This window comes from Eumetopias jubatus, unplaced genomic scaffold, assembly GCF_037043125.1.
Source record: "Eumetopias jubatus isolate StellerSeaLion01/CBP00866 unplaced genomic scaffold, mEumJub1_p1.0 scaffold_17, whole genome shotgun sequence".
NCBI lineage: Eukaryota > Metazoa > Chordata > Mammalia > Carnivora > Otariidae > Eumetopias > Eumetopias jubatus.
In genome coordinates, this window is record NW_028274823.1 from 41857064 (window position 1) to 41882084 (window position 25021).

Here is a 25021-nt window from a genome sequence, read left to right on the forward strand (position 1 = left end):
GGTGAATTTAGGTCATAGAAAGCAATGTGGCTTCCGCCTCTCTCTCTCTCTCTGTATCTCTCTGTCTCTCTTTCTCTCTCCTTCCCCCTTCTTTGGAAATTAGCCCTTGAAATCCAGCCACCAGGTTGTCAGAAAGCTAGGACACATGGAGAAGCTAGGTACATGTGTTCCAGCTAACAGTCTCAGCTGAGGTCTCAGACTAAAGTCAGGAGGAACCACCAGACGTGTGAGTAAATGAGCCTTCCAATGGTTCCAGCCAAGGCTCCAGACCTCATGGAGTAGAGGCACCTCCCTACCCGTTGTGTTCCAAATTCCTTATGACAGCATCCATGATCAGAAAAACTCATTGTTGGTGCTGCTGAATTTTAGGATGGTTTCCTATGCAGCTTTAAAGAAATGAATTTGAAAAAAAAACAAAAAACAAAAAACGAAAATTCAGCCCCACATAGTCAAGAGGATCCACCACTACATCTCCTGGTAAAGGTGCCAATGTTTCTGTCCCTCTTTGCTGAGCCCACACATACATCTCCTGCTGAGCTGCAAGCTAGGGCTCTCTGAGCATACCTGACTCAAAAGGAGAGTGGGAACAAGGACTGGTTTGGGTTTTAATGCCATAAGGAACACCTGCTCTTGGAGTTCAAGGGGAGCCCATATTCACTTCAAGTTAAAGCTAGCCTAAAACCTGGCTTCCCTAGATACAGTCTCAACTGGGAAGTCACATGCCTAACCTTCCATGCTCAGAAGAATATGGAATTGGATCATGTCCAGAAACAACAGAGAGAGAAGACATGACTTGTGGGGTTTGGAACAAATGCCTGATACTTCTCTAAGGAAAGGGGTCTGAGCTCACCTCTGTCTTGCACTCAGGGTCCTTGACCTGCCGCCCGGGCATCAGCCTCATGGCTGAAGACAAGCTGCCACTCCATGAAGACACTTTGCTGTGGTGTCCCACAGTCGAGCGACTGGTCAGCGACTTCTTCTCAGATGCTAGGAACAGGGAAGTAAAAATTGTCAGAGGTGAAGTTGAGAGGAGAGCACACACGATTTCTACAACTGGCTTGGCTTTCAAAGAGCCAGCCAGGGGCACAAGTCCAGTGAACCAACTCCAATAAGGAAAACAGCCCAGGCTACAAGCATACACTGCCATCTCCTGACTAAGACATAGAGGGCAGGTCACCAGACCCAGCTTAGACTCCTAGCTCTACTGACTCAAAGTGAGACGCTGGACAAATTAGCTAAATTGGGGATAATAGCATCTAACCTCGTTCTGGTGTTATGAAGAGTAAGTAAGATTATGTGTTCAAAACATAGGTCATCAAATATAGAGAATTTTCAATATGTTATTGTTGGCCAAAAAGAGAGCCATTTGTAAGCACTGAGGTCTATCTGACCACTTTATTCCCTATATGTGTATGGAGATAGATGTCCCATCTTATTAAACTTTTCCCTGAAATGGAATCTGACATTTTGACTTCAAATTACACATGTATACACATAGGCATGTGCATACATACATATTTTCCAGGGCTAGTTTGGAAAGCCAATGAAATAACAGTTCTATATCACCAGACAATGTGGGATGATACACATGGAAATAACTAACTCTTGAATCACTGTGAATTTTGTAATACTGGAAGACTTAAAACAAGTACATGAGCCATAGTTCAGGAGCAATGACCACTTTAAAAACAAAATTCCAGGTGGGTGGACTGGCTGGCTCAGTCGGTAGAGTGTATGACTCTTGATCTCAGGGTTGTAAGTTTGAGCCCATGTTGGGTGTAGAGATTCCTTAAAAATAAAATCTTAAAAAATTAAAACAACATTCCCATGCCTGCATTAACTAATATGAAGGGGGCAATGTTGAGTCACCAAAAGAATTCAAGGATCATTACTATCTTAGGGATGAAAACTTTCACTTGGAACATGAAGAACCTGGGCTCCAGGTCACTGTATGACTTGGTGCAAGGTTTCAAAGCTGGTAGGTGAATATCAGGGCAGTACCTAGAACCCTAAACTCTAGACTAGAACTAGAGTTCTGACATGGCATCCACTCTGTCTAAGAGATTACTAGAATCTGCTTGCATCTCTGGCTTTCCTTTCACCTAAGCGTTCATTCTTTGTGTGCAAAGATTTACAAGGTTTCAGTGACGTAAATCCCACCCACCAAAAGGATGAGAGAGAAAATCTGGTTGGAAAAGGCTCTGGGCCCTGAGTGGAACTTTGGGTAAGTCTGCATCTATGAGACCCAACAGTTCTGTTCCCTGGAGCCAAGTGGACAGAGACCTAAATAATGCTGCCAGGCCTTGAGCATCGTCTCCTCCCAGAGTGGGGTAATCTCTTCAATCTTCACTTCACTCTCTCCAGGTTTCACAGAGAGATCAATCTTGAAAGTGTCCTCCAGCTCCTGCCGCCTCTGTGCCATGAGCTGCTGCCAGAGGGTCCGCACCGTCTTTTGGATGTTGTGCTGGACTAACAGAGAGAGCATATCACACAGTCAGGATGGCCTTGGTGCCTCTCCCAGCAAGGGCCAGGAGATGGTGTATCATGGCTGCTTTTATTGAATCTTTCTTGAACATCACTCAAGCTTTGCAAGCTCCAGCCAGAAAACAGTCAATATGTAGACAATGCTACCAACTTCCATGTGAGCTGGCCTTTCCCCGACCCCTAACTGCCCACCACCAAGTCCTGCCTGCCTCAGATGTTCAGAGCTGGGAAATATTACTGATGGACACAGGAAGTCTCTTTCTCCTACCCCCCAAATTCATTAGATACCAAACAGAAAAAATACCTGTGTAAGCTCTAGGTAACTAAATACCACCTCCAATAGCTCCTTCTAACCTACCTTTTATGTCGGCTCCTCAAAAGAAAGGACACCAATCCCAAAACTATGCTTAGGGACCCAGGACCCAAGCCAGTCCTCATTCCTGACACTGAATCATGCTTCCCACCACCCAACAATCTCAGTGCCCTGGATTTGCCCAGATATGGACCAACCTATCATACCAGTTTTAACTGCTATGCCCTATAATTATAGTACCCTAAATGCCTAAATACCGTTGGATCTTGGACCACCGAGTCACTCCTCTAGTACCAGCCTCTATAGTCTATTTTTCTCACTCTAGGAGGATGGACATTTTTCTGCCCACTTTACTAGCCAAACCCAAAATATGAATGTCCATGTTGTAATTTACACTGTGTTGGAGTACACTTTAAACTCACAAGAGTTTTGGTGGCTGGAGCAATATGGCGGAGGAGTAGGAGACCTGGATTTCGTCTGGTCTCAGGAATTCAGCTGAATAGGGATCAAACCATTCTGAACACCTACGAACTCAACAGGAGATCGAAGAGGAGAGTAGCAACAACTCTCTGAACAGAGAAGCGACCACTTACTGGAAGGTAGGACGTGCGGAGAAGTGAATCCGAGGCGATATTCGGGAGGATAGACGGCGGGGGAGGGGGCCACCACCGGCCGCTTCTGGCAAGTGATAGAGCCACGGAGCACAAAATTGGACCTTTTAGAAGTCGGCTCCGCTGAGGGAGGTCGCTGCAGTGGCTAAGCAGGGGGTGGAATCCTCCCGGGACAGAGTGGTCTCAGGACCCTCGGCGTCACAGAAAGACCAGGGGTGCCTGAGTGCAGCAGAGCTCCCAGGTATCGGAGCGGGGAAGCCGGCTGCAGAGACGGAGCCCAGGCGTAGGCTCTCAGCTCGGGTTGCTATAAACTGTGATCCGCGGCCCAGTCGGGCCACTGCTCCCCCAGCAGGGACCCAACAAGCAGCAGAGCCGGGGAGACTCCCCTTCCTCCCCCAGGAGGAGCGGCGCGGGAGTGCACCGCAGGGATCTGCTGGGTTTAGAGACTCCACATGGGGTCGGGTGCCGGAGATAGAAACGCTCGGTCACAGGCCGGGTGAGCACGGAGTGCGGCCGGGGACCAGGGAGATGAGAGTGACTGCTTTTCTCTGGGGGCGCACTGAGGAGCGGGGCACCGAGTTCTCAGTTCCTCCGGGTGGAGATTGGGAGGCCACCATGTTCGCCCTGGTCCTCCAAAGCTATACCGAGAGCTTGCAGGGAACAAAAGCTCCTGAGAGCAAACCCGAGCAGCTTGCTTAGCCCGGACGGACAAGGGCGAGGCAATTCAGTCTCCGGCAAAGACATTTGGAAACCATGGCAACAGGCCCCTCCCCCAGAAGATCAGTACGAACAGCCAGCAAGCCAAGACCAAGTTTACCAATCAAGGAGAACGGGAGAACTCCAGCGCTAGGGGAATACTGCACATAGAATTCATGGCTTTTTTTTTACCATGATTCATTAGTTCATCAAAGTTAATTTTTTTAACTGGTTTTTTTCCTAATTTTTCTTTTTCCCTTTTTCAACCAACATCTTATCAATCCCTTTTTTAAAAAAAAAATTTTTTTTATTTTTCATTTTTAGAGTCATATTTTATCCCTTCATAGTAGTTACCCTTATTTTGGGCATATATATATAAGTTGTTCTCTCTTTAAAATTTTGAGATCCAGTTTCTTCTAACAGATCAAAATATACCCTAAATCACTAGTGTATGGCTTTGTCTAGTCTCCTGCCTGATCACATTCTCTCCCTTTTTTTTTTTAATCTTCCTCTTTCCTTTTTCAAACAACTTCTTATCTTATCAATTCCTTTTATAAAATCTTTTATAATTTTCATCTTTACAGTCATCTTCCATCCCTTCATTGTATCAACCCTTATTTTGTACATAGATAAGTCTTTCTTCCTTTAAAATTTTAGGAGGCACTTTTTTCTAACAGACCAAAATACACCCAAAATCTAGTGTGTGGCACTGATCTATGCACTAGCCTGATCATATTTGATCATATTCTGCTTTTTTTGTATTGTTCTGTTTTTGTTTTTATCTATTTTTCTCTTTTTTTTTTCCTCTTTCTTTTTTCTTTCTTTCCCTTTCTTTTCCCCTGGTTTCAGGTCTTTTCTGATTTGTATACAGTATATTTGCTGGGGATGTTGTTAACCTGTTAGCATTTTGTTCTCTCATTCATCTGTTCTCCTCTGGACAAAATGACAAGACGAAAAAAATCACCTCAGCAGAAAGAACAAGAGGTACTACCGTCAGCCAGGGACCTACTCAATACGGACATTAGTACGATGTCAGACCTAGAGTTCAGAATCATGACTTTAAAGATACTAGCTGGGCTTGAAAAAAGTGTGGAAATTATTAGAGAAACCCTTTCTGGAGAAATAAAAGAACTAAAATCTAACCAAGTCGAAATCAAAAAGGTTATTGATGAGGTGCAAACAAAAATGGGGGCACTAACTGCTAGGATAAATGAGGCAGAAGAGAGAATCAGCGATATAGAAGACCATGATGGAAAATAAAGAGGCTGAGAAAAAGAGAGATAAACAACTACAGGATCACGAGGGCAGAATTCGAGAGATAAGCGATACGATAAGACGAAACAATATTAGAATAATTGGGATCCCAGAAGAAGAAGAAAGAGAGAGAGGGGCAGAAGGTATATTGGAGCAAATAATAGCAGAGTACTTACCTAATGTGGGGAAGGAAACAGGCATCAAAATCCAGGAGGCACAGAGAACCCCTCTCAAAATCAATAAAAATAGGTCAACACCCCGACATCTAATAGTAAAACTTACGAGTCTCAGAGACAAAGAGAAAATCCTGAAAGCAGCTTGGAAGAAGAGATATGAAACCTACAATGGTAGAAATATTAGATTGGCAACAGACCTATCCACAGAGACCCGGCAGGCCAGAAAGGACTGGCATGAAATCTTCAGAGCACTAAAAGAGAAAAATATGCAGCCAAGAATACTATATCCAGCTAGGCTGTCATTGAAAATAGAAGGAGAGATACAAAGCTTCCAGAACAAACAAAAACTAAAGGAATTTGCAAACACGAAACCAGCCCTCCAAGAAATATTGAAAGGGGTCCTCTAAGCAAAGAGAGAGCCTAAAAGCAGCATAGATCAGAAAGGAACACAGACAATATACAGTAACAGTCACCTTACAGGCAATACAATGGCACTAAATTCATACCTTTCAATAGTTGCCCTGAATGTAAATGGGCTAAATGCCCCAATCAAAAGACACAGGTTATCAGATTGGATTAAAAAACAAGACCCATCAATATGCTGTCTGCAAGAGACTCATTTTAGACCCAAAGACACCCTCAGATTGAAAGTGAGGGGGTGGAAAACCATTTCCCATGCTAATGGACACCAAAAGAAAGCTGGGGTGGCAATCCTTATATCAGACAAATTCGATTTTAAAACAAAGACTGTAATAAGAGATGAAGAAGGACACTATATCCTACTTCAAGGGTCTATCCAACAAGAAGATCTAACAATTGTAAATATCTATGCCCCTAACATGGGAGCAGCCAATTATATAAGGCACTTAATAACAAAAGCAAAGAAACACATTGACAACAATACAATAATAGTGGGGGACTTTAACACCCCCCTGACTGAAATGGACAGAGCATCTAAGCAAAAGATCAACAAGGAAATAAAGACTTTAAATGACACACTGGACCAAATGGACTTCACAGATATATTCAGAACATTCCATCCCAAAGCAACGGAATACACATTCTTCTCTAGTGCCCATGGAACATTCTCCAGAATGGATCACATCCTAGGTCACAAATCAGGTCTCAACCGGTACCAAAAGATTGGGATCATTCCCTGCATATTTTCAGACCACAATGCTTTGAAACTAGAACTCAATCACAAGAGGAAAGTCGGAAAGAACTCAAATACATGAAGGCTAAAGAGCATCGTACTAAAGAATGAATGGGTCAACCAGGAAATTAAAGAAGAATTAAAAAAATTCATGGAAACCAATGAAAATGAAAACACAACTGTTCAAAATCTTTGGGATACAGCAAAGGCAGTCCTGAGAGGAAAGTATATAGTAATACAAGCCTTTCTCAAGAAACAAGAAAGGTCTCAAATACACAACCTAACCCTACACCTAAAGGAGCTGGAGAAAGAACAGCAAACAAAGCCTAAACCCAGCAGGAGAAGAGAAATAATAAAGATCAGTGCAGAAATCAATGAAATAGAAACCAAAAGAACAGTAGAACAGATCCATGAAACTAGGAGCTGGTTCTTCGAAAGAATTAACAAGATTGACAAACCCCTGGCCAGACTTATCAAAAAGGAAAGAGAAATGACCCAAATCAACAAAATCACGAATGAAAGAGGAGAGATCACAACCAACACCAAAGAAATACAAACAATTATAAAAACATATTATGAACAACTCTATGCCAGCAAATGAGATAACCTGGAAGAAATGGGTGCATTCCTAGAGATGTATCAACTACCAAAATTGAACCAGGAAGAAAGAGAAAACCTGAACAGACCTATAATCACCAAGGAAATTGAAGCAGTCATCAAAAATCTCCCAACAAACAAAAGCCCAGGGCCAGATGGCTTCCCAGGGGAATTCTAGCAGACATTTAAAGAAGAAATAAAGAGGAATTAATACCTATTCTCCTGAAACTGTTCCAAAAAAGAGAAATGGAAGGAAAACATCCAAACTCATTTTATGAGGTCAACATTACCTTGATCCCAAAACCAGACAAAGACCCCATCAAAAAGGAGAATTACAGACCAATATCCTTGATGAACATGGATGCAAAAATTCTCACCAAAATACTAGCCGATAGGATCCAACAGTACATTAAAAGGATTATTCACCACGACCAAGTGGGATTTATCCCTGGGCTGCAAGGTTGGTTCAACATCCGCAAATTAATCAACGTGATACAATACGTTAACAAAAGAAAGAACAAGAATCATAGGATCCTCTCAATAGATGCAGAAAAAGCATTTGACAAAGTACAGCATCCTTTCTTGATCAAAACTCTTCAGAGTATAGGAATAGAGGGTACATACCTCAATATCATAAAAGCCATCTATGAAAAACCTACAGCGAATATCATTCTCAATAGGGAAAAGCTGAGAGCTTGTCCCCTAAGGTCAGCAACATGGCAGGGATGTCCACTATCACCACTGCTATGCAATTCAATAGTATTAGAAGTCCTAGCCACAGCAATAAGACAACAAAAAGAAATCAAAGGCATCCAAATTGGCAAAGAGGAAGTTAAACTCTCACTCTTTGCAGATGATATGATACTGTATGTGTAAAACCCAAAAGACTCCACCCCAAAACTCCTAGAACTCATACAGGAATTCAGTCAAGTAGCAGGATATAAAATCAATGCACAGAAATCAGTGGCATTCCTATACACCAACAACAAGACAGAAGAGAGACAAATCAAGGAGTCGATCCCATTTACAACTGCACCCAAAATCATAAGATACCTAGGAATAAATTTAACCAAAGAGGCAAAGGATCTGTACTCAGAAAAGTATAAAATACTCATGAAAGAAATTGAAGAAGACACAAAGAAATGGAAAAACGTTCCATGCTCATAGATTGGAAGAACCAACATTGTGAAGATGTCAATGCTACCTAGAGCAATCTACACATTTAATGCAATCCCCATCAAAATACCATCCACTTTTTTCAAAGAAATGGAACAAATAATCCTAAAATTTGTATGGAACCAGAAGAGACCCCGAATAGCCAGAAGAATATTGAAAAAGAAAAGCAAAGCTGGCGTCATCACAATTCCGGACTTCCAGCTCTATTACAAAGCTGTCATCATCAAGACAGTATGGGACTGGCACAAAAACAGACATATAGATCAATGGAACAGAATAGAGAGCCCAGAAATGGACCCTCAGCTCTATGTCAACTTATCTTTGACAAAGCAGGAAAGAATGTCCAATGGAAAAAAGACAGTCTCTTCAACAAATGCTGTTGGGAAAATTGGACAGCCACCTGCAGAAGAATGAAACTGGACCATTTCCTTACACCACACACAAAAATAGACTCCAAATCGTTGAAAGACCTAAACGTGAGACAGGAGTCCATCAAAATTCTAAAGGAGAACACAGGTAGCAACCTCTTCGACCTCGGCCGCAGCAACTTCTTCCTAGAAACATCACCAAAGGCAGGAGAAGCCAGGGCAAAAATGAACTATTGGGATTTCATCAAGATAAAAAGCTTTTGCACAGCAAAAGAAACAGTCCACAAAACCAAAAGACAAACGACAGAATGGGAGAAAATATTTGCAAATGACATATCAGATAAAGGGCTAGTATCCAAAATCTATAAAGAACTTATCAACCTCAACACCCAAGGAACAAATAATCCAATCAAGAAATGGGCAGAAGACATGAACAGACATTTTTCCAAAGAAGACATCTAAATGGCCAACAGACACATGAAAAAGTGCTCAACATCGCTCGGCATCAGGGAAATCCAAATCAAAACCTCAATGAGATATCACCTCACACCAGTCAGAATGGCGAAAATTAACAAGTCAGGAAACGACAGATGTTGGCGGGGATGTGGAGAAAGGGGAACCCTCCTACACTGTTGGTGGGAATGCAAGCTGGTGCAACCACTCTGGAAAACAGTATGGAGGGTCCTCAAACAGTTGAAAATAGAGCTACCATACGATCCAGCAATTGCACTACTGGGTATTTACCACAAAGATACAAATGTAGGGATCCGAAGGGGTACGTGCACCCCAATGTTTATAGCAGCAATGTCCACAATAGCCAAACTGTGGAAAGAGCCAAGATGGCCGTCAACAGATGAATGGATAAAGAAGATGTGGTATATATATATATACAATGGAATATTATGCAGCCATCAAAAGGAATGAGATCTTGCCATTTGCAATGACGTGGATGGAACTGGAGGGTGTGATGCTGAGTGAAATAAGTCAATCAGAGAAAGACATGTATCATATGACCTCACTGATATGAGGAATTCTTAATCTCAGGAAACAAACTGAGTGTTGCTGGAGTGGTGGGGGGTGGGAGGGATGGGGTGGCTGGGTGATAGACATTGGGTAGGGTATGTGCTACGGTGAGCGCTGTGAATTGTGGAAGACTGTTGAATCACAGATCTGTACTTCTGAAACAAATAATGCAACATATGTTAAGAAAAAAGAAAAAGAAGAAGATAGCAGGAGGGGAAGAATAAAGGGGAGTAAGTCCTCTGGAATTTTATAGTAAGTCCACCAAGCTCTTAGTCTGACCAAGTCGCACAGAGTTGAAGAATGCAACCCAGAAATTACCACGGCCTATCCACTCTCCCAAAAATAAACAACAAATATAATGTACCATCACTCAAACTTGGGAAGTCTTCCTCTCCTTTTTCTCTCCCTTCTTCATTTGGAGAAAGAAAGACTTGATGATACGGAGTCATTCTAGGCTTGGGTTCCAATCCAAATCCTTCTGGATAACTAGGAGACAAGAGATTTTTCACTATGAACTCCACAGTTTCTTTGGGATCTTTCCATTGTTCTTTATTACAGATAATCATCCTCCAAACTTAGTACATATCAGCTGGTAAAACTTGTCTATTTGAGTTAAAGCAAACACCTCATGACAACTTCCATGACAGATATTATAACAATAACAATAGGAAAAATAGGAAAAACTCCTTTTTTTAAATTCCAGTCTTATTAAATCTAATCCATACTCCCAGCAGGTCCCCTGAACCTTCTCTTGGTTTCCCAACCATCAGAACTGGTCATTTGTTTTTGTAGATTCCCAAAATATTGAACTCTGCCTTTGTTTGGCACTGATCTCATCCCACCTGGAAGGGGCCAGGCCAGCTTCATGGGCCCGTGACCTGTGCAGTTGCACAGGGTCCACTCAGAAATGTTCCATGCTTGGGTTCTGCTGTCACTGTCTTGAAATCTTAATAATTTTTGAACAAGGCCCCACATCTCCATTTTTCCTGCACATGATGTAGTTGGTTCTAAGTGGAGGCATAGTGGTTTACATACTGTGTTCCCCATGAACCATGTGTTCTAGGGCTCCTAATCATGTTAACATCCACGTGCCTTCTTCTCTGGGCCCCTTCAGCCAACCAAGCAGAACACTCAGTACACGTTTGTGGATTGAACCAAAAATGACAAACAAGGAAATGAAAATATACCATCATATGAGAATGTCCGTTCTTTTTTTTTTTAATTTTGTTTTATTATGTTAGTCATTCTTGAAATTTCAAGGATAAAGTCCTTTTGGATTTGGAGGCCATTTAGCTATACAGAGGGATCTGAGAAAGGTGGAAATCCAAGCATACACATAAGTTGGCATTCCTCTGTTCTTACCTATGCTTCCAATATGGGTAGGCTTACTTCTTCAAACATGAGCAAGAAAGCAGAACTTCCCAATTTAACCCACCAAAAATGGATTCTTTTATTTCAAACAAATAAAATGACAAAGGCCTCCTCTGGGCTAGAAGGGTTTTCCAGTGATTCCCAGAGAGTTTTAGGACAAATCAAGTTGAGTTTTATAACATTCAATAGTCAGTTTGACAGGATTTTTGGAATTTTTTTCAAGTAATAAAACATAATTTATACTGGGGTTAAACAACAACAGTAGCAACAACAAGAAGACAAGAGCAAAGTATAATACCACATAGCCTTCCTTTCTTCTATGCTCAACATGGCTCTATTAATAAGAGATAACATTTGTAAGGAGTATGATGCCAAGGCACTGGTGATATAGAATATTGACAGAGAAAAAGAGGAAAGTGCATATATACAGAGAAATCTAACATATTTTCAAAATCTGGGCTTTAAGAAAAGAATTTAAATAAACTTAATTCAGGGGGTGCCTGGGTGGCTTAGTTGGTTAAGCGTCTGACTCTTGGTTTCAGCTCAGGTCATGATCTCAGGGTTGTAGGATCAAGCCCTTTGTAGGCCTCCACACTCAGTGCAGAGTCGGCTTGTCTCTCTCCCTCTGCTCCTCCCCCACCGCCATGCTCTCTCTCTCTAACAAATTAATAAAATCTTTAAAAAAATAAACTTCAGTTTATTTTTATTAGTATTTCTTATGCAAGTGTGCTTATGGATATCATTTTATATTATAAATTGTGTGCATATAGAAAATTATGCCTGGCTTGCATGATACAATTTATTACATATTTTCCCAGTCTAAGATTGCATTTATCAAATTTTAATATTTCTGAAATTGGGCTGCATCATAAAATCAATGTATATATTTAGTGTTGGGAGTTTTCTGCCCCTAAAATGAAATCAATAAGATATCTTACAACCTGAGAATTGTGGAAATGGGGTAAGTTATTATTCCATGATGATCCTAGTGGCTCAGTTACATGAAAAGATTTGAGGACAATCTACTATACTGTCAAACACTGCACATAATTTGGACAACCAGATAAACAAACAAACAAACAAACAAACTATATATATATATATATATATATATATATACATACATATACACAAATGATACATATATTCGAATTGACCCCAATCAAGTGTCCCTCTGAAGCTTGCTTTTCTGCATGGACCACTAAAAGGCAAGGAAACAACAAGCAGGAAGCTCTTACCTTCTCTCACTGAGCAGCAAAAAGCAATGCATGAGACACAGGAGGAAGCTGACGTTGGAATTATAGGTAGCAAAGATAATGTCCCAGTGTTCTTGTAGGAAGCCCAAGATGCTGAGAAGACTGAGGCACTCGGAGAGGGATTGCTGAGGCTTGGACAGGCAGTAAAGAATGACTTTATTTAAACTGCTGTATAAAGCACTGATGATAGTATCCCTTTGAGAAGAGGCATTCTCGATGACCTGTGTTGTAAACACACACACAGACACATATGCTTGTGAACACTTTGCGAGTTTTACATACTGACCCAGTTAACTATGAAAATGACACAATCTTAGATTCTGTTCTGTATTTCAAAAAAGTGATGTGATCTAAAATTAAAGTAGGACTACTTTCCTCTACCTTTGAGCTTCTATTTAAGTGAATGATCACTAAAGTAAATTCAAACATCTGGATTTATCAAATGCTTGTGTGGAAAAGAATTTTTTTAAAAATTAAAATAAAAATTAAAAAAAGAAATTAAAAGTTTACCATTAGCGTATTATAAAAACAGAAGGGAAATTCCTGAAATGCTTGTTACATGGTTGTGGTTGACCCTCAGTGTATAAGAACATGCTATTAATAGTGTCTAATTTTTTAATACATTATTAACTATTAATAGTAGTTATGTGTAGAGTGTTTACAATATTCCAGTTATCCTATTAAGCATTTTTGCATCGATTTACATGAATTGCCGCATTTAAACATCATAACAGCATGAAGTGAGCACTAAGATTATCCCACTTAAGGGATAAGGAGCCTGAGGCTCAGAGAGGTTAAGTGGTTGGCAAAGGTCAAACCCACCCCAGACACTCGAGTCATGCTCTTAACCACCATGTCATCTAAAGTAGATGGGAGGCCAACAAATTTTAGTACATGAGAAACTTAGAGGGGGGAGGCAGAAGGTCCTGATTCGTAGCCTTAACACCAATGGGTCCATCCATCTATTTGGCTTCATTGCTTCACTGTAACTAACAGATTAAAAAAAAAAGTCCTGGAGATCTAATGCACAGCACAGTGATTATAGACAATAATACTGTCTTATAAACTTTAAAGGTGCTAAGAGAGTAGATCTTAATTGTTCCCATCACAAAAAAGAAATGATAATTATGTGACTTGATAGAGGTGTTAGCTAACACTATGATGGTTATCCTGTTACAATCTATAAATGTATCAACTGTGGTATACCTTAAACTCACGCAATGTTATATGTCAATTATATCTCAATAAAAATAAATTTAAATTTTTTTTAAAGAATCCATAGTCAAAGATTATGTGCAAAATGTTTCATTCTATCAGAAAGATCATGTTAGAGATTGCTCTCTTAGAATTGTATAGCTAATATGTTAATACCTATGAATTTAAGTTTTATTTAAATCTGCTGGAAATTGGGATTCATGTTTTTAATCATCATCCTCTCCTGCTCCTCAGATGGGTCACATCTGTCAACCTGAAGTTAAGATTTGTGAGAGTCAAAGGCAGCGAGGAGAGAAGGATGGAGGATACATGCAGAGCGGCGTCTGGCCTAGCGCCCCCCTGAAGGCACATCAGCCCCAGGGGGTACCCACTCTTTGATGTTAGCTCTGAGTGTTTGCTTTGACCACTGGGTGCCGCTACTGACTGAATGTTTGCATCCCCCCAAAACACATACGTTGAAACCCTAGCTTCTCACTGTGATGGCACTTGGAGGCGGGGTCTCTGGGAGCTAAGTAGGTCATGAGGTCGGAGCCCTCATGGTGGGATGAGTGTGTCCTTCTGGGAAGAGACAAGAGCTTGTTTCCCTCTCTCTCTGCACTGCCTGAGGATTCAGTGAGGAGGTGGCCATCTGCAAACCAGGAAGAGAGCCCTCCCTGGACACCAGATCTGTGGGCACATTGACCTTGGAGTCCCCAGCCTCTAGAACTGTGAGAATGTCTGTTTTTTAGCCACGCAGTCGATGGTGCTGTCATCATGACCTGAACTAAGATGGGAGCTCAGCGGCTACTCTCATTTCTCAACACAACTTGCCGAGAATCTGATTTTAATCCCCTCAGAGCCAACAAGCCATATTTCTCCTGTCTTGGGGTTATTCTTGGGGTTATTCTTGAGGAAGCATCTGAATACGTTCTTTTCAGACTTGCCCGGAACTGTGCCTCAGCCAGACTATCACCCTAGGATAGCCCAGTCCTGGGGTCTGCGGCTGACTCCACAGACAGAAGTATTCTGGGGACACTGATGTCACCCTCTCTATGAAGAGGAAGGAGAGTGCCCTCCCCACCCCGGGTTCTGCTGCAGAAGGCATGCTGAGAACCACCGGCAGGAGTTACTGGAGGCAGAGTTCAGCTTTCCAGCAATCACAGACGCCCCACTGGTTGGGACCGCCTCGCACCGGCATGAGCTCCTCACACAGGGAGGGTTCAAGGCAAGAACGAATGGCCACTTACCAGGAAAAGTCTCTACAAGATGAGGACAAAGTAAAGGGTTCCCCTCTAGAATTTTGAGATTGTGTGATTCTGTGTGTGTGTGTGTGTGTGTGTGTACACGTGTACGATAAAAAAGGTGCACACGTGTATACACACACTTACATCTGAAGGTGTGTCTGTAGGCGTGCATTTGCTTGTGTGGGTGTGTATGTGGATTGACCCGGGGAGAGGACAGCACATGCAGGAATAATCAGACTACGGAAAAATACTCATGAAAATTTCAGGAAGGCCTAAATGTGACCCATGGAGGTGCATATTAAGAATGAAATGAAATAGGCCTTTTGGAGATAAGGAGATTTTTGGCCCTTTGTTGATGAGGAGTAACAATAACTAAGATTAAACCAACAATCACAATGAAAACCCAAAGGGGGAGTGTAGAGTCTAGGAGGGGACAGAGCGCAGCTGCCAGCACAGGGGGGCGCTGCTCCCACTCACTGAGATGGATCTCAAGTAGCCTGAGCTAAGAGCCCTGAAGTGCACTCAACACCCACCAGGTACTACCTGGGCCATACAGGTCCTCTTCCTTCCCGCCGCCCCCCCCCCCCCCGAGAATCTATTTCCAGGAAGGACAGCGGCTCCAACTGGACCAACTAGACAGCAGCCAGCAATGAATCAAACAGACACTTGGTGGGTCAGCAGGAGTTTTCTGCCCGTCCCCCCCGCCCCCCTGGCCAGCCCAGGGTTCTTACCACCACGATGTGGTCTGTGATGAAGAGAAGAATGTGTCTGGGGTCTGCCGAGAACATCCCACTGTACAGTTTCTCCACCAGCTTCTGGGTGAAGTGGGAGATGTTTGCAAGTGAAGGAGCAGCAGCTTCTGCATTTGGCTGAGGCTCTTTACTGCCTGGGGGTGAGTGAGAACACAGACCATGTCTGAGAAATCATCAGAGTCCAAATAGCCTTCTCTCCACAACAGTCCCCAAGCCCCTCACGGTAACCAACCACGACTTACCCACCTCCGTATACCCTGATGTAACCTTCTGCAGGCTCTGCTGCTGGAAAATGGGGTCTTATACACAGTAGGTGCACAATGAATACATGTTTTTCAAAGCAAACTGGTCTTGAACAATTTTGTCAGTGACATAAACTAAGTGGGGAGAAGGCACACCAGGGGCAGCATTTCTTCCAGGAGGCATTTGGAAGGGGGGTGGAGGAGAATTTAAGGCATAAGGTACTCGGGAAGGCTGTCATGGTGACCCAAGGCCCTGTCACTACAGGGAGCAGAGGATGACGCTGTAACGTTGATCTGTCTGTGCTCACCACCATGGCAGGCACTGTGCTCAGAGGGGGATGTGATGATCTCAGCTAATCCTTGTAACAACCTCTGAGTTAGCCACGGTTGCCATCCTTACTCACAGCTTCAGGCGCCTGCCCCGAGTCACACCGCTGTCTAGTGACAGACCCAAGAGCAGAACCGGGACTATCAGCTTATGCTTTTCACCATGCTACCTTACTGCCCTGCAGATGCTTCCCAAGAAAGACCAAAACTCAGGGTTGCCACACTGTGGGGCAAGGAAGAGTCTGGAAGACGAGCCATGTCACTAACGATTCTGTGGCTCAGAAACCATAGAGAGGAATTTATTGTAATCCTGTGGGGAAGGTATGGCTCCCTGGAACTAGGTATTCTGAAGGCAGCTTCAATCTCAACTTCTTAGGGACAATGGCAGCATCTTCATCCAGGTTTGTCTGTTGAAGAAACACTTGCTGTGGCCAGTCTTGGGTGCAGAGAACAAGATGCTGAGCAGAAGAATGTTAAATTCCAGCTGCCATCTTGACTTCCCTCAAGGGAAGAGGCCAATCCTACTGAAGCCAGAGGAGAACAGATTTGAGCTCAGAGGCTCTCTGTCTCTGAGTGGCCCAATGATGGCAGGCATGTCATGGAGAGGGGCACACATGCCTCCCCTGGAGCCTCTAGGCAGAGTCAGTGAGCTCTCATTGTGGATTCATGGAAGGACTGATGTGCAGGTGGAGGGTGGCTTCCATGGCCCTGCAGCACTGTGAACCAGGGGCTGTTTTTCCTGCTCAGCTTCCACAAGCTCTGGGTCATAAAGGAGGAGAAAGTCACCCCCACTCACCTCTGAGCATGGGCACGTTGCCTCCACTCAGCGTGTGAAATATTTCCATGGTGGAAAGCAGGACCTCAGACTGGAAGTCTCGCTTCTGTTGGCTGGTGGCATTGTCTGGAGAAGCCTGGAATCACACCGGGGACTAAAGAGTGGGCCACACAGCCATCACATCCACTTCGTGCCCGCTGAGCCTTCCTGTGTGGCCCATGTGCTAATACCACAGCTGCCGGGAGTGTGGGCTGCCCGCAGCTCACAACTGCCCCTTCTCCAGGGCATTGCCCTCTGCTGACAAAGTTCCCTCACCTGAGAGGTGACACCCACTTCCTGGGTGAAGGAGGCAAGTTGTGGAGGACCCACAGGCAATGACTACCAGGCAGGTACCTCAAGGTGGGGCCAACTCAGGCAGGCAGATAGCACGCCAAGTGTTCCCCTTGGGACCAGGCTATGGCGGAGACCATTTCTTAGCTTGCTTTTCCCGTCCCCCTCTGCTGCCTTTCTCTGCTTCTCCTGAGAGCACAGCCCCCAAATCACTTCCACAAAATCCCTGCTTCAGGCTCTGCTTCTAGGGACCTGGCAAAGCCCTGCCCTCATGCATTTATCCACATGCTGCTTGGTGAGCTCCTTGCCATGCAAGGGTCTGCAATTCCCACCACATCACTATAGTCCCAGGAGATGTTCTCAACCCCCAGCCGGCTGGCATCTACAGGCCTAGGTGAGTGCTCCAAAAAGATCCCGGGTCTCCCTGGGCATTCCCTGCCCTTGTGGTGCCCATGTCCTCCCAGACCTGCTCTCACAGCACACAATCCCAATACACCCTTTCCAACTCACCTCCAGGAGCACTTCCAGTGGCAGCCACTGTTTGGGGTTGGAGGCTACCAGCAAGAACTCCCTCAAGAGTAGTTGCATGAACTCCCTCAGCTGCTTCTGGGTAGGATGTGACTGGACAGGAGCCTGTAGACCCTCTGTGATGCCGTTGCCTTCGGCTTCAGTCCCAGGGCTCCTGGCATTCTGGGCAAGCTGAGTCATGGGCTCCTCAAAGGCAAGAGAACCCCCCCATGAGTGGCCTGCCCTGCCTCAGGGTGCTCTCGTGTCCACCTCTGAGGCGTGCACAGATGGGGTTCTCATCAAACCCAACATGTAAGGAAATCGAGGCTCTGAGGAGGAAGGTGGCTTTTCCAGAGTCCCATTGCTCATCAGGGGGCCTGCTGTGGTCTCTGAACACAAGGTAGGTGGGAGCCATGGAAAGAAGCTGAGCATGGAGCAAGAGAGGCCTGCAATAGTCAGTGATGAAGCCCAGGGTGTGAGCTCACGATCAAATGACGACCATGAGAAAGGCTCACGAAGACATGTGAGGCCACAGTGAGGGAACAGTGAGCATGGCAATGCCTGACAATGCCCCATGGGCTGTGTTCAGAGAGCCTGTCCCCACATCCTGGTGGAGCCCTCATCTTTACTGCCCGCCAGGCCCTGCTGATGTTGACAGACAGGACTGTCTGGCAAGACAAGGAGGACTTCCTCAAGTCCAGGCATCCAAGTCCCTGAAGCACCTTGGCCTTCACTTTCTCATTTTTATGTTTATAAAGATATGAGATCAATAAGGCAGGGGCTGCCAGCCCAGATTCCAGGGGGGACACAGGGTTGCTGAGGTACCGAATGACACACCCGAGGACATGCGGCTCCTGACTCCCGGCCCATGAACTTTTCATGCACATTCATCTGTCGGCACCTCCCTTTGCTCATTCATAAAATTAATGCAGCCGCTCTTAATTAAGCCATAAAATGAATTTAATGGCACCTAGGGAGGTGGTGACTGCATTAATTAGCTCCATGCGGCCTGGACTGGAAAGATGCCATTTATATTTACAGCAAATCAAAGCCTTTTGGCCAGCAGCCTTCTGCATAAGGAGGGCCTGTCGCAGTTTCTGTGCAACAAAGTCCTCTTGAAGCTGACTTGGAGCCAGGACAAGGCTAGGAGGTGTGGGGAGAAGCGCTTTGAAACAGGGGCCAGGAGTCCCAAGACAGGGTCTGGCTCCTCTGCAGTAGCTGGGGAGGTGACTTTGAGCCAGGCCTGCTCCCAGGCAGGAACTGTTGAGTGTGAGGAGGGAGAGCCCTGGGTCAGAGTGTGGGCTGCGGGCAGGCAGCCGGCTGGAACCCCAGCTCAGCAGATGGAGAGCCTGGCCTGCGGGCGTAGGAGCTAAGGTGGTGATCTGGACTAAGGATGTCAGGCCACAGACTTCAGGGTCCTGGCCCCCTCCAGAGGCCCTCATTTGGGAGATGATGAGGGGCAGCCTGCAGGATTGGCCTTCCTCCCTGATGGGCCTGGGGGCGCCTGGACTCTGTCCCATCCATCACCCCTCCGTGCTGCCCACAGCGACCTCCTTTGCTCTTTACTGCATCTTTTTTTTAATGCCTACTTTTCCAGTATGTTCCTTTAGTTTATATTAACCCACCAAACCATTTTATCTTTTTGCAAATCTTCTAGCCTTTATATTTAGTTTTTTCATTAAAACTAATTACTCCAATTTTATTTGGCCATTTAATTTTATTTTAAACTGATGGAAAGGACGCGGGCCTTGGGGTGAGAGAGTGAGGTTTCAATCTTGGCTCTGTCACTCATGAATCACGTAAATGCTGGCCTATTTCATTCTCTCAAACATTTTGTGAGATGGGTCTTACGGTCTTCACTAACTGCAGGAGAAACTGCTCAGCCCCACTTGGCCTCTCTGGATCTCACTTTCCCCCTTACAGAAACCACCTGCCTAGGGTGCTACTAGGGTTAGGTAAAGCACCAGGCTCAGGACTGTGGTAGGTGTTCAGTAGATGGCAGCTGTCACCACGAACACACTTCTAGAAAAGAGTAGCTGAATGAACACCTTGGTTCTATTCATTTGGTTGTTTAGCAAAGAATTATGGAGCAAATAGTGCATGCCCACACTGTGCTCAGCACGACTTCTAAACCTTCAGCACTGAGGGCCTTCTAACATGTTCCTTTAGCTATAGTTATGGATTTGCAGACATGCATCACTGGTTCACCCTCCCTGCTGGGGTCTCAGCTTCCTACTGCACCCTAGTAGGGGTGATGAGGGGATGTCTGCCCTTCCTCTCCTGCACCTGCCCTTCCCACTGTCCTTACCAGCTCCTCTCAGCTGCCGCATGCTCCCAGCCCACTGAGCTCCCTTGGCCTGTTGGGCCTCTCTTCCCATGGCCCACACTCACACCATGTTCTCAGGACCCAGTGGACCCTCTACCCTCCCAGCCTTGGCTTGTCTGGCTCTAAGCTGGGCCTCAGCAAACCCTCTGAATGCAAGGAGTCCCGAGTCATGGCCTGCAAACAGGACGAGGGGCGTGAGACCCAAAGACAGGACACTTCCTGTTCCCTGTCTCCTGTCTGGTGCATGGGCCACTGGTTTCCTGGGATGGAATTTGTGGGTTCATGTTAGCAGTGTGTGAGTATTCCATATAGAACTGGACTTGGTCTGCCACCAAATTTCTCATTACTCAGATTCCATGACAACTCAAAAAATGTCTGCATCTCAAAGATGAAAGTGACCCCAAGCTGCATCTCAGCCAAAAAAAGGAAAATTACCCACGTTGTTTACTTAATGTTTCAGCCAGGTTGCCTTAAAATGCATTTAAATTTGGGGTGGAATTTCACCCTTTGCCCTTGAAGCATAATGACACTCACCCCTGCTCTCAGTGGGCAGAGCAGTGACGTGTCCTACCTTGTGGGTTCCCAGAGGGAACGTGACTGCAGCCAACATCTGGAGGAACTCCGGGGCCCGCCAGGCAGGATCCTGGGGGTAGGTGCTGTGCACAAGGCCAAGGAACTGCAGCACGCTGGCCGGGAAAGTCCGTTCCCAGGTGTCATCTCCAGAGCTTCCTGAGGGCTGAAGGCACACTTCCTGAGAGGCCGTGCATGGGAACATGACTGGGGGCTGCAGAGGAGCCAAAGGATTTGAAGTCGAGGGCTTTCTGAGACAGTCAACAACACACCGAATTGTAGACACCTAAGTCTATGGATTAGCCCAGGATACTGGTCATCAGTTGGGAAAGGGTTTAATATGTGCAGGAATTGTTACAAGGGCTTCACACACATTCCTCTTCCCCCCTCACAATCACTCTCTACATTTACCCCTATTTCACAGATGGGAAGACAGAGGCGTGCAGAGAGGTTATATAGCTTGCCAAAGGTTACCTGACAGATAAGGGACAAAGCCAGGAATTGAACCCAGGCAATCTGGCTATAATGTGTGTGTGTGTGTGTGTGTGTGTGTGTGTGTGTGTGTGTGTGTGAGAGATATTATGCTAAGAAAGTACAGATCACACTTTTTGTTCCTTTTAAAAACAAGAATGTATTTAATTTTTATTATATACTCTTTTAGCATGTAATTAGGTGATGATATGCTTTTTTCTTTTAGCCACTTACCTATGACGAATTGCATCAATAGATTTTTTGCATTTTTGCAAAGAGATCACTGAGTCACTATGTTATTCTTTCAGTGCATGTCCTTATTCTGTTTGTAAATATTTTATTTATGATTTTGAGTGCATATTTATAAATGATAGTGGGCTGCAGTTTTCTTTTTGTTATATGTTTGTCAGGTTTTGATATAAATATTATGCTAGCTTTACTGAAAAAAAAACTGTTCTCCTTTCTTTTTATTCAAGAAGATGTTAAATCCATAATTCTTGTATTATTTAAGTTGTTCCTATGAAACTCTTGGGTCCCAATTTTTTTTTCATTATTGCTTTGTTTAGGCTCTTAAATGTCTCTTTGACCTTGTTTATATAATAGATATTTTATTCAGTTTTTACAAATAGTCTCTTTTAATTCATTTAATTTTCTGTATGATTATTTCTCCCTTCTTATTCTGTATTTGTAGAGTCATGCTGTCTTTACCCCGAACCCTCCCATTACCTAAGGAGCTGAGGACTTGTGGATTGATTTAAAGAACCAACTTTGGATATATTCTCCAGATTTTTTTTCTGTCTAGTTTTAAGCTTTTGATATTTGGCATCTTCATTTTTTTTTTGTTTTCTAGAATTAATGTGATTGCAGTTTTTAAAGACCTCTTGACTCAAATTTTTTAATGTCCATGTGGTTAAACTTTTTGTTTTTTATTGTTGTTATCCATTTCATTTTGTTTTGTCCTACTCAGAGAATATGAACTGTACACTTTCCTCCTTTGGCAAATTTACTCATGGTTCCATTATAGACCTAATGTTCAAGGAATTTTGAGGTTGGGTGCCTGAAAAAATGCATATTTGCTGTTTGCAGCATTAAGAGTTTGTTACCTTTCTAACCAGTTAATGTTATTTTTAAAAAGCAAGCAAAATGAATAACATGAAAGCATGTAAAATAAAGAAAATCTATAGTATGCTGAGAGAAGTAAAAAAAAAAAGAGAGAGAGAGAGAGACCAAGCATTTACATTATAATGTCAAACATAAAATGGTTATCTGGTATATTACAGATGTGACTCTTAAACTGGATTAAAGCCAAGACCCAACAGCTGGGGCTGTGAGGACTGGGCTGGGCACTCCTATACAAGATGGTGGGATGTACATTGGATGGAGGAACATGTATGTATAATGTCTAATGCAACCTTCCTGAGAAGTGGGTCCAAAAGAAAATACATGAAGGACACTTTGACCCACTATCCTACATCCCAGAATTCATACTAAGAATATCAAACTACAGAGAAAGGATATCTGCTCGAGAAAGTTTATTACAGACTTTTTGTAACAATGAACATTCTTAAAAACAACATAAATTTCCATGTACATGTATAGATAATTCCCAACAATATGTTGAGAAAAAAAGGCAAGAGGGGTTTATGTGGCTTAACCCTCTGTAAGACTATGGTATAATCTTAGGTGTCTGGAAGAACATTCCACTAAAGTTCACAGTGGTTATCCCTGCATGGGTGTGTTTCAGGTGATTTTTACTTTCTATTTTTCTCTTTTGTTTAAATTGTAAAGGGTAAGCATGCATCATTTTACAGAAGCTATAAGGTTTCCCCACACAGAATCAAGCCTCCAGTCAATGTTTGGGGTCTACAGAATGAAGTCAGAAGTTTTCAGTCTCCATGCAAATTCTTGTTGCTCTGGCTCACAATTACTCCCATTCACAGGCCACAAGGCCTTCACCCCCTCACACTTGCCTTCATGTCAAAAATGACCTCTCCACCTATCTCTAGTGGACCCTGAAGGCCTGAGTTAATGGCTGTCCATGTCATGTATGTAGTTGGTGGGCATCTGTCTTCTCTAACAGGTTTCTACCTCACAGCTCACTCATGTGTGAGGCCCACCTGTCACGGCAGAAGTTAACTCTTTGAGGAAAGAGGCCCCGTTCCACCCCCTACCAGCCCCTCAAGCGCCTGACCTAAAGCAGTTGCTCAGAAATGTTCCCCTGACTGAAGGCATTAAATCTCCCAGTGAAGAAACGCAAATATGTAAACAAATGAGAAATAGATGTCTTCTGGCAAGAGTGCTTAAACTCCACTAGGGACACTTCGGCTGGGTTTTCCACTGAGCACCCAAGTTATCACAAGGAACCCACCTTGCCTCTTCTATCAAGCATTCTGAATAACACTTGCTAATTATCAGCAAGAGAAGCTGCTGGAAAAAGTCAAGGTGACTCTTCCAAACTTGTCTTCCCATCAGAACCTCCTCATGAGATGTAGGGAATGGGTCTCACCTGGTTCATGGTGGCTTTCAGCATTTCCAGAAGCAGCAGGGCACCTTCAGTGCACAGCCCAGCCCGGAGGACTTCTTCATTGTGGTGCTTCTGCAGGAGCCACTGGAGCATGGTATCCAGGCTCTCCTGAAAGAGGGGGCAAGGGCTGTAGAGAGACATACGGAGGCACAACAAGGGGACTGGCTTTCCAGCCAGCACATCATGTTTCCCAGGGGGCCTGAGTGGGAAAGGCAAAACAGCACAGTAGCAGCCTAGGTGGCTAGCCCATGTGGAGACCTTCAGCCCCCTCAGTGGTGCATAAGGGAAATACACACCTCCAAGGAGATGCTGCAGACCCACCAGCAATTTACATCGAATTTAGCTCTTTCATTTGGTTTGAAATCACAACCAACTTTAAGGAATTTTTGTAAATGAGATTACAGAGGACATATGAGGAATTCAAAGTCTTTGGGGAAAGTGCCGAGTGTAGCAGAGGGAACACGGGGGTTGACCAGTGGGGCAATCTGACTTTGCCTCTTGAAAAGCTGGGCTTATGCAAGCTATTCAGCCTTTCAGTTTCCTTCTCTGTAAGATGAAAATTCCATTCTCTACCCCATGGGATGGTTATAAATATCAAGTGAAATAAAATATGTAAAACATCTATCACGGGTCCTGACATTCAGCAGATGTTTTTGTTCCCTATGATACATTCTTGGAGAAATAGAAATACAGTGTTTCAGTGAACCTAGCACAGCATATTAAGAACTTTATTTTGAAGTGTGATATCTAATATTATTAGCATATATCAAGATTTAGATAGGTCAAATATAAGGATGTGCAAGACAGGTAGATTTTCTAGCCTTCTATTTACAGAGCCATGCCCCTCCCCCAATTTCAACTCAGTGCAATTTAACTCAACTCAATTGAGACTGAGAAACAATTTCTGAATCTACTATTTTTCAGGCACCCAGGAAGGTAAGAAGTAGGGTCTGTTCTTGAGGAGCTCAGGGGCTAAGGAGAGAGGAAATCACGTAACTGTGTCAGTGCCATATAAGGGGAAGGTGTGCTAAGGCACACAGAAGGAATGAGTCCCCCTGTCTAGGGATCTAAGCAAGAGGTGGAATCTGAGCTGAGTACTGAGGGATGACCCCTCACCAGGCAGGTGACATGGGAGTAAGAGCTCATTAAAGGTACAGGGGAGGCAAGCACAAAGCAGCCGGTCTTATTGGAGAGGTGACTCAGGAGGTTCACAGCACAAAAGGCAGGCAAGCAAAGAAGCTGGTCAGGCACCCAATCACATAGGGTCTTGATGCCGGCTAT

At 44.1% G+C, this 25021-nt stretch overlaps 1 protein-coding gene across 9 annotated transcripts in view; it reads right to left on the minus strand.

The window, feature by feature from the left end:
* Window positions 1-25021, minus strand: part of WDFY4 (WDFY family member 4) — a 295199-nt gene that overhangs the window by 147847 nt on the left and 122331 nt on the right. For 7 of the 9 annotated variants that reach the window (XM_088020234.1, XM_028098635.2, XM_088020230.1 and 4 more), the window contains exons 31-39: window positions 23723-23848; window positions 20747-20959; window positions 17853-18056; window positions 17034-17148; window positions 15648-15802; window positions 12461-12699; window positions 10216-10337; window positions 2284-2469; window positions 851-987 (exon numbers count right to left, since the gene is read on the minus strand). In XM_088020234.1, the coding sequence (XP_087876360.1) occupies window positions 851-987; window positions 2284-2469; window positions 10216-10337; window positions 12461-12699; window positions 15648-15802; window positions 17034-17148; window positions 17853-18056; window positions 20747-20959; window positions 23723-23848 (1497 nt within the window). The remainder of the gene's footprint in view (window positions 1-850; window positions 988-2283; window positions 2470-10215; window positions 10338-12460; window positions 12700-15647; window positions 15803-17033; window positions 17149-17852; window positions 18057-20746; window positions 20960-23722; window positions 23849-25021) is intronic. The other 2 variants (XM_028098639.2, XM_088020233.1) reach the window with 2 other exon arrangements.